The sequence below is a fragment of the Miscanthus floridulus genome, chromosome 16 (genome assembly GCF_019320115.1).
Source record: "Miscanthus floridulus cultivar M001 chromosome 16, ASM1932011v1, whole genome shotgun sequence".
NCBI lineage: Eukaryota > Viridiplantae > Streptophyta > Magnoliopsida > Poales > Poaceae > Miscanthus > Miscanthus floridulus.
In genome coordinates, this window is record NC_089595.1 from 4,607,901 (window position 1) to 4,617,774 (window position 9,874).

The 9,874-nt window shown below is 43.2% G+C and overlaps 1 protein-coding gene across 1 annotated transcript; it reads right to left on the reverse strand.

The window, feature by feature from the left end:
- Positions 1-242: 242 nt before the first annotated feature.
- Positions 243-6,958, reverse strand: LOC136510172 (transcription factor MYB106-like). The gene is made up of 2 exons (XM_066504720.1): positions 6,482-6,958; positions 243-455 (listed from the first exon to the last, which is right to left on the reverse strand). The coding sequence occupies exons 1-2, from the start codon at positions 6,956-6,958 to the stop codon at positions 243-245; spliced, it is 690 nt and encodes a 229-aa protein (XP_066360817.1).
- Positions 6,959-9,874: the final 2,916 nt, after the last annotated feature.

The window sequence follows — 9,874 nt, forward strand, 5'->3', positions numbered from 1 at the left end:
GAGTTAAGCAATGCAAACATGTGGAGCTAGCTGAACAAAAATCCATGTGTCAATGCTTAATGGTACTCTGTATCCTCTTAAATTTTGTGACATTTCCTTCAGTTCCAAGATACATATGTTTATATTGTTTTCAAAGAAGATAGCTATAGGTCAAAAGAGGAATGAACAAAAACCCTAACCCTAGATCTCCAAATTATAAAACCTAACCAAAACATCTTAATCTATTCATGGATATACATTCATCAGGCGGAGACGGCGTAGGGGCTCACCACTGCAGAATGGTGAAGCACAGCATGACGAGCACGGTGACCATTCAGCTTGGAGAGCACCGCTGCTGCAGGGCCGTGCCGCTGCGACTGAGATGGCCGGATGCGGGCCGCCGCTGCTGCGGGGCCGCGCCGCGCCCCTCGTTGGAGGCCGCGCCGTGCTGTGCTTGCCGCCATCTGCTGAGAGCCCTAAAAAGAGAGGAGAGAGAATGAGGAAAGAAATTTGTGGATGGGGAGAAGTTGGGTAGGTGAGGTGATAGGATAAGGTTCCTGAAATTTTTTACCTAGCGCGCCCGTCGCCTTCCATTCGCGCACTCCTTTTTGCCACCCGTCGCTTACGCGTGGGCCATGCTGAGATTTGGAGCGTGCAAGTTTGGTTTTGGTTGTTGGGCACCTGCCGTGTTTTGACGGTGCAGACTCCTTTCTGCCTCGGTTTACCGTAAACGTCAGAGAAGAGAGAGCGCTCGTGACGGGAGGTTCCCAGCCGACCGCGGGGAAAGAAATGATCTGGGGTAGTGACTAACTGGATGGTTTAAGCAGTTTGCAATATAGCAGTAAATATATATATAAATACTATATGATTTTTTAATTGCAATCGTACGTGCAGCCACTGCTTAGCGTTTAAATGCGTGTAGACAGCGCCGTTTAAATGCAGGCGAACACTAACCCCAATACATACATACTAGAGAACTACGGTAGATGCTCTAAATCAACTTACATCCAACGATAATAAAAAGTCATGTGTTTTAGAGTTCCATGCAATGCATGGACACGTTTGCTCACTAATACAGAAACAAGCTGTACTTCCGGTTGGAAAAGCCCTTCAGTCCCGGTTTCCCAACCGGGAGCACGAATCCGAGACTAAAGGGCCCCTCCTTTAGTCCCGGTTTCTCGTCCGGGACTAAAGGTCGGCCTAGCCACGTGGGCCGGCCCTTTAGTCCCGGTTGGTATTACCAACCGGGACTAAAGGTTTTTTTTATTTCTATTTTCAATTGATGGTTTGTTTTGGTTTTCGAATAGGTTTTCAAATACGCATTCTACGCTGCTAATAATATACGTATTCTACATGTTTATAATGTTCAAACATTTTGTGCAAACTAAAGTATGAAACTAACGTATATATTACATGCATATACATTTATTGTACATTATTTTATGTACATATAATATGTATATATATATATTACAAATAAAGCTTGCATCGTATATTCTATCATATCCTTGGGATAATAAATTCACTTCATCTGGTTTGGCTTTGATGTTTCGTTCATGTCATTGTAGAACTCGCCGGCGGGGTTTAGGACCTAGTCATTAAGAAATCCTGCTACGGTCTCTTGAATTGCTTTCAGTTGGTCACGTCGTATGACTTTTTTCTTCAACCATAGAGTCTTCAATAAAAGTTAAAGGAAAAGTATTAATATATATATATATATATATATATATATATATATATATATATATGTGTGTGTGTGTTGGTCACGTGATTACTTATATATATGAGCAATAAAAGAAATTGTGAATATATGAATATATTTATATAACGTACTTTGAGGATCTCTTCAGGAGTCCTTTTTTAGTACGCCATGATGAACTCGCAAACATAGTATCCGCAGTAGTTGTTCCCCTGTTCTTGCCTCAGAACCAACTTATACGAGAAAAAAGATCCGGTGAATTGAAAGCATGCATGGTGTTAATTGAATTATATATATATAAATATAGCTAGTACTTACTTTGTGTGCGATTACATCCAATGGCGCTTTGCAATGTTTCACCTGGTGTTCCTCAATGAAACTTTTTCAAACACTACGCCCAATAAAATAAAAAATTAATTTGGCCTTTAATAATTGTTGCAGTTAAGAGATCGGGGTATATATAGTTGCTAGAGAGACCAAATTACCTTTGGATAATATCTATCATGTCTTGGTACTCTGTTTGCTCTTTTCTTAATAAGTCTAAGATGCTCAACCAACTATTGGCCATATCGATGACCATCAATATCCAGTGATTCCAACATATGTTTTTATACACAAATATGATCGAAATTAACTAGAGTCAACATATATATATATATATGGGAGATAGCTTAGCTAGTAAGCAAATAATTGAAGAAATGTCCATATGATCGACATTAATTATTTAACACCCACTTGAAGTTGTAGGGAAAGAGTATGTCATTGTTTTGTTGGTTCACTAAGAATCTCATGAGATTTTTCTCGAGTTCAACTTTCCATTGAGGCGAGGGATTAGGGTGTTTGAATACGACATTTGGATCAACGAAACCAACATCATTATCCTTTCTCTTTCTGAGTTCTATCATCTCATATCTGCATATATAAAAATATAGTGTGAGGATATATAATTTATATATATACATGTAGCTTTATATATATACACTTTAATAGTAGAAAATAATAACACTCACAGACAATAGCAGCTAATGAGACTTTTGTCCAGAGAGTCCAGGTGACATAGTTGGTGTAATTCTAAAAACTCGACATATATAACGTCATCGTCACGGAAGTAATGTTGGTTTCTAACTCTGACAGAAACAAAGGTCTCTCCCCGTTCACACGCCGCCATGTACCACTTGTTTAGCAGATACATTTGTGTACCTAGTTCACCTAAGGCCTAAGGATTGTATAGACTCTTTTCATGTTTAAATTTCTTCCAAGGATCCACTTTCAGAGCAGATGGTCCTTCAGTGAGCACTTGGGCAAGGTCCAAACCAGTATCCTCGTAAAACTGAACCAGGTCCTCAAAATCGACGTCCAGTAAGTCTAAGTTTGAACCATATTCATTACGAATGACAAGAGGGGGGACTGATTGTTGCGATTGTTTTTCGAGTTGTGCAACACATTTTCCTGCTCTAGTCTTTTTCTGTGCCACCTCAAATGACTTGGTGAGAGAGCGGTCGTAGTCTGATTTTGGCACGCTCTTTTGAGATTCCCGCTTTTTCTGGTCCACCTTCTTTCTTAGAAGATCTAGAGCTAGGTAGAAGTATGGTTTCTCTGGGTTCTCCTTCGCTTCTCGTTGCTTTCTTACTTTTTCGAAGAAACTGTTCACATCTTTTTGTACTGCAGCATTTAATTCCTTTTCACTTTTCTCATATGACAGTTTTTGGCGAATAACTAGATTGGAGGAGACTTTCTTCTTTGCCGGCTGGTGGGCCAACGGCTTCGTTTGTGGGGCAGACCTCTTAGGAGCTGGCTGCTTCTTGGTCATCAAGGGGGGCGGGGCAGCCATTGGAGACCTCCTTGGAGGCATTGGAGACCTCCTTGGAGGTGGCGGCGGTGGAGACCTCCTTGGAGGCATTGGGGACCTCCTTGGAGGTGGCGGCGGTGGCGGTGTTGCATAATCATTGCCCAGAGCACTATGATGATCTGGAGATTGAATAATTGGACTTAAGTTGGCGGAGGCCGTACTATGTGAGTATAAAAAAGAATAATTTGGTATAAGAAATTGTTATTATTGATCATGCATGTCAATAGAAAATTAGTGAAAAAATTGTTTCGTTCACTTTTGTCCGCACCTATTGTCTGGTAGTTGAGGAAGCGGCGATGGACTAGAGACCCTAGGAATAATGAAGTAGCGCTTGCGCCATAGTATGAATGTCTTCTCTACTTCTCCTAGAGTCTTCTTCCCATCACCTTCTGGAATGTCAAGAGCCAGATCACTAAAACCTTTGTTAACTCTATCCACTGAGACGCTAACATATTGAGGTGGTATATTGCCCCATGGATTCTTGGTGTCTTGGTAGGATTTGGAGGAGAAAAAACACCGAGAGCCACCATGATTGTGGCATTCTCTTTTAGAATATGTAGCTCACATGATGTAAACGGTGTAGTGATGTCATCCACGGGGAACATAGCATTGCGTCCTCTTGATTTGGCAACTCCGTGGAAGCGCAGCTACTTTTCAACTGATTAGGGGGACTAATATTAATGTTGATTCCTGGATCTGATGCCTACCTTTGGGCACTCATTACTATTTGCACTTGCTTTATGATTTCGTCCTGCATTCTAGCTTGCATGTCTTTTTCGCGCTCCTGTGCTTGAAGCAACGCCTCCCGTGATTCACGAACATATTCTTCCAACCTGCTAATCCGCACTACTTCCTTATCCTTCCTTCTCTGTCGGCTTCTGTAGGTATCTCTATCGTTAGGGAAACCATGCTCCCAAGAAATGTTCCGTCCTAAACCTCTCGTTCGGCCACTGTGTTCAGCAGTTCCGATGGCATACCTCAGTTCATCCTTCTCTGTATTGGGCCTGAATGCACCAATAGCTTTAGCTGTAGAGCATAAGAAAATCTTTGTGTTGCTCTTTCGAGTTTTGGGCCATGAACCAGCTTCCCGGTCTCTAGGTCCAGTCTTCCCCCATGAGCGAAAAACCAATTCTTCGCGCGTTTGGGCCAATTGAGTGATTCTGGTGTGATACCCTTGGCAAGAATGTCCGCTTCTATTTTTTCCCACTTGGGAATGGCAGTCGCATAGCCACCTGATCCCATGCCATGGTGGTATACCTTCTGTCGGGCATTCTCTTGTTTCCTTCTCACCTATTCCTAACCCTCTTCTGATGTCTTGTACTGTAGAAAATCATTCCAGTAGGGCCTCAACTTCGCGAGCGGGCCCCTAGTATTGAAATTGGGCGTTAGGTTCTTCTTGACATATTTCGTGTATAGGGATTTCTCCTAAGTCTCAAATTGTGTGGCCATCTTCTTCATAGTCCACTTTTGAACTAGCTCCTTCAATTCATCATCGTTGATATCATCATAATCATCCGCTTGCAACGTGAAATGTTGAAGGATATCATCCCAAATTAAATTCCTATCAAGATCAGAGACAAAACTAACATGAGGCTCGTTGATCTTTTGCTTCCATTCACGAGCACTGATCGGAAGTCTGTCCCTTACAAGGTACCCACAGTGTTGCATGAATTTCCTTGCATGTGGACCAAGTGGTTCGCCTGTCTCGATATTGAATTCTGATATTATGTAGCGCCCCTCCAATGGCTTTTTCGGGCCTCGGATATTTTTGCTTTTCACCGTTGTGGTCGTCGATCCAGAGGGCTACATATAAAAAAGAATAAATAAATATCATGTGTACACATAATAGATGATAGATATTCAAATATATATATAATATTCAAATATATATATAAATATATATATACCTCGCCAGTATTTTCTTGCACAATATTTTTTGATTATTTTCAAGAGCCAGGTATTGACTCCAGTCATCTACATCTTGCTGGTCACCATCGGCAAATTGAGTGCCGGTGTTGATAATATCCATCATTTCTTCATCCATGTTGTTTCTCGGGCAGACATCTAGCTTTTACACCACTAGATATATCTATAAAAAATAAAAACCATATATCTATAAAATGGATCGAGTCATGTGCTTAAAATTAATTAAATAACTACACTCAAAATTCAAGTCTCCAAAGCATAACTTTGATTTCTTATTTTCTAGAAATATTTATTGGCAAGTGATATATATATAACAAATTTATATATATAACAATATAAATTAATTATATAACCCTATTTTTTATGGTTTTCTTTAGGTTACATACAACGCGCCCCTAATAATTTCTACATGGTCGGATGCAACAAAAATAGTGCGCTGCATCAAAAAGTGAGGAGATGGGAAAAAATATGAGAAAATGCACATACGATGCGCACGTTTTTTTGGTATTATCTACGAAAAGGTGGATAAAGAAGAACAAGCGTCGCAACAGAAGTTTGAACAAAACTTCTCCCTCCTTTAGCATTGTCGTCTACTCGTCTTGTTCACCGTAGTCCACTCCTCCGCCCTTAATTTGCTTGCCTTGGCCACCAACACGAGAAGCACCGGCACGCGAAAGAAAAGAGCTGTTGGACCCCGGCCAGGTTTTGGGCTCTGTTTTAGGCTTGGGTTTGCAGCCAGCCTAGGTTTGCCACAATAGAAACGGTGTCGGTCGCTTGGGGGAGTTGAGACTTGTGGAGGCCTGGGATCGTGAAGTTGGACTACATTTCTGATGCTCGTTTTTGACGTTCGGGGCGGGCTATGACTACGGCCATGGCGCAGCAGGCATAAGAGCCGGCTCGATGGCTCTGTGCAAAATCGTGCAACAAAAATTGAAGAGCCATATCCCATTACAAGATTGCTGGCACGAGGGCTCGACACACGCATCCATCCGATTACAAAAGGGGTAATAAGAAGAAAAGGCGGTCACCGTGGCGACAATGCGGCTGGACAGCCGGAGACAAGAGCCATAGAGGCATGCGCGCTCTCCGGTGTGGATGAGGACGAGCGAGGCAGTGGCGGCGTTAGCGGAGACCACTCCCGACCCGGACACGGCGGTGGCGACGAGCTTGCGCTTGAGGGAGCAGTTCCAGTGGTTCTTGATGGTGTTGTCGATGCGGTCGGGGAGGAGGCACGCGATGGCGGCCCAGCGGTTGCCGAGCCGTGCGTGGGCGCGGACGATGGCGGCGTCCTCCTCGGGCGTGAAGGGCCGACGCTCTAGTGAGGATGAGCGAGGTGGGCTGGGACGAGGACGACACGCGCTCCAGCGAGGACGAGCGAGGCGCGTGGGCCAGGGATGAGCGACGTGAGCTGCGGCGACGATCGATGAGGATGAGCGAGGCGTGCGCTGGCCAGGCGGAGAAGAAGCGCGCGTATGCGTGGGGCCGGTGACAAAGCATGCGCACATGATGAGGCAAGGCTAGGGTGGTCGCCTAGGGTGGCGGCGCTGTTGGATCGGATCTGGTGGAGAAGTTGAGGCGACGACGTGGCTTGGCGGCTACTGGATCCGGTTGGAGAAGAAGGCGCACTACGAGTTGAGGCGGAGATGACGACAAATGGCGTGGGGACGGCGGCGAAGATCGAAGTGAAGCATGGCGGTGGTGGCATGGCCGGGCCTAGATTGATCAGGCGGCGGAGACAAAGAGGAAGAGAACTAGAGAAGGGAGAAGGGCATGGTTTATAAAGGGGGGCCTTTAGTCTCGGGTGAAGCCAGGGCTCGGGACTAAAGGTTCTTTAGTCCCGGGTGCTGGTTAGAACCAGGACTAAAGGTATGACCTTTAGTCCCGGGTGTAGCCACGACCCGGGAGTAAAGGGGATTTTGGCGGGCCGTGAAAACGCAGCCCATCTTGTGTCTCGGGTAGTTGATCCACCCGGGAGTAAAGGTGGGCTACAGTTTGGCTTCCCGCTAGTTTCAAGCTCCATTTGTTTTTTTATATATTTCTTTCTATAAAATTTTAAAGTCTTGTTAATTACACAGTAAATTAAATACAAGGCATAAAATTGTTTTAAAAGAATATGAATTTACTTTTGCTTTATTGTACACAGGAATATTGTGTGACCTAAAGTTTTTTGTTTTTTCTTATAAATATTGAAACATAATGTCATTAATAATTACTATTTCGTTAATGCAAAAATGTAGTGTTTAATTTAAATCATTAAAACTTTTATTTTCAATTGAAAATTTGTTTTCACATCATTTTAACGTAAATCTTTTCCTTTTTTCATCACTCATTGTCCAAAAGCGACATGGAAATCCCACCATCAAACATAAATTTAATCTAAACATAGAAAAAAAGGAAACACCTAATAAACATCTCTGAATTCACAATTATTACATAATACCCCTAATACACACTATTAAACATCACTATATATATCAAGCGGGCACAGTAGTGAACTTCTTCTTAACGTATATCTCTTGGTTATGATCGCGTCATAACCATGGAGTGTCCTCATCATTTAGCTGGATGCTTGGGTCTTTGTTCACTGTGAAGGGTGGAATTCGGTCATCATTTTCATAATCTTCTGATATGTCTGACTTGTCTTCAATTCCAACGATGTTTCTTTTTCCTGAAAGAACTATGTGGTGCTTTGGCTCATTGATTGGGTCGTTGTTGTTTTTTCCTCTCTTCGGTTTTGTAGACAAGTCCTTGACATAGAACACCTGATTCACATCCTTGGCAAGGACGAATGGTTCGTCTTTGTACCCAATATTGTTGAGGTCCATGGTTGTCATTCCATACTGGTTGTCGACTGCTACCCCGCCTCCAGTCGCCTTTACCCATTGGCACTTGAACAAAGGTACCTTAAAAGTAGGTACATAGTTTAGTTCCCATATCTCCTCTATGTGGCCATAATATGTTTGCTTATTTCCATTAGGGTCGATGGCATCTATGCGGACACCACTGTTTTGATCGGTGCTCCTTTTATCTTGGGCTACTGTGTAAAATTTATTCCCATTTATCTCATACCCTTTGTATATGAGGATATGCCACGATGGTTGCCTAGCCAACAAATACAGTTGCTCATCAATACTCTCATCACCCTGACATTCTTTTCGCAACCAGTCGCTGAAAGTTTCAATGTGCTGACGCGTAATCCAAGCTTCAGACTTCCCTAGAAACTCGGATCGGAGCAACTCTTTATGTGTCTCGATATATGGATCCACCAAGGAGGAGTTTTGCAGAACTGTGTAGTGTGCTTTATTAAAATAATTGTCCTGCGTACCAATATATGGTTTCTTCCCTAGTGTCCCCTATCCACTTAGTCTCCCCTCGTGTCGCGATTTAGGAACACCAATCAGGTCAAGGTCGGGAATAAAGTCAACACAAAACTCAATGACCTCCTCTGTTCCATAGCCCTTGGCGATGCTTCCTTCTAGCTGAGCACGGTTGTGAACATATTTCTTTAGGACTCCCATGAACCTCTCAAAGGGGAACATGTTGTGCAGGAAAACAGGACCAAGAATGTTAATCTCCTTGACCAGGTGAACTAGGAGGTGTGTCATGGTATTAAAGAAGGAAGGAGGGAACACCAACTCAAAGCTGACAAGACATTGAACCATATCATTCTGTAGTTTAGCTAGATCCATTGGATCGATTGCCTTCTGAGAAATTGCATTGAGGAATGCACATAGCTTCACAGTGGCTAGATGTACATTTGGAGATAGAATTCCTCTTAATGCAACTAGAAGCAATTACGTCATGAGTACGTGGCAGTCATGGGAGTTTAAGTTTAGGAATTTCTTCTCTGGCACATTTATTATACCCTTTATATTCAAGGAGAATCCAGATGGTACCTTGATGCTTGCTAGGCATTCAAACATGCTTTCCTTCTCTTCTTTGCTAAGAGTGTAGCTGGCAGGACTTAAGTAATGGCGTCCATCATCTGTCTTCTCTGGATGCAGGTTGTCTCATTCTTTCAAACACTGCAGGTCCTATCGTGCTTCAAGTGTGTCCTTAGGCTTCCCATACACACCCATGAAGCCTAGCAGGTTCACACAAAGATTCTTCATTAGGTGCATCACGTCGATCGTGCTACGGACCTCTAGGACTTGCCAATAGGGTAGCTCCCAAAATATGGACTTCTTCCACATGGGTGCGTGATCGTCAGCGTCGTTCGGAACAGGTTCACTGCCATGTGCCTTTCCAAATACTACTTTCGCATCCTTGACCATATTGAGTACATCCTCACCAGTTCGGTTGCCCGGCTTGGTCTGGTGGTCTGCCTTACCTTTTAAATGCTTTCCTTTCTTTCTTAGGGGGATTCGTAGGAAGAAATCGATGATGGCCAAGGTACATGACCTTTCGACATTTTTTCAAGA

What these genes read in the sequence shown, in the direction of transcription:
- LOC136510172 (XM_066504720.1), bottom strand. Translation starts at nt 6,958, where the DNA reads ATGTGCGCATGCTTTGTCACCGGCCCCACGCATACGCGCGCTTCTTCT. An exon ending in CCAGCCGCATTGTCGCCACG is followed by an intron (nt 456 to 6,481) that starts GTGACCGCCTTT and finishes CTCTCTTTTTAG; the next exon opens with GGCTCTCAGCAGATGGCGGC.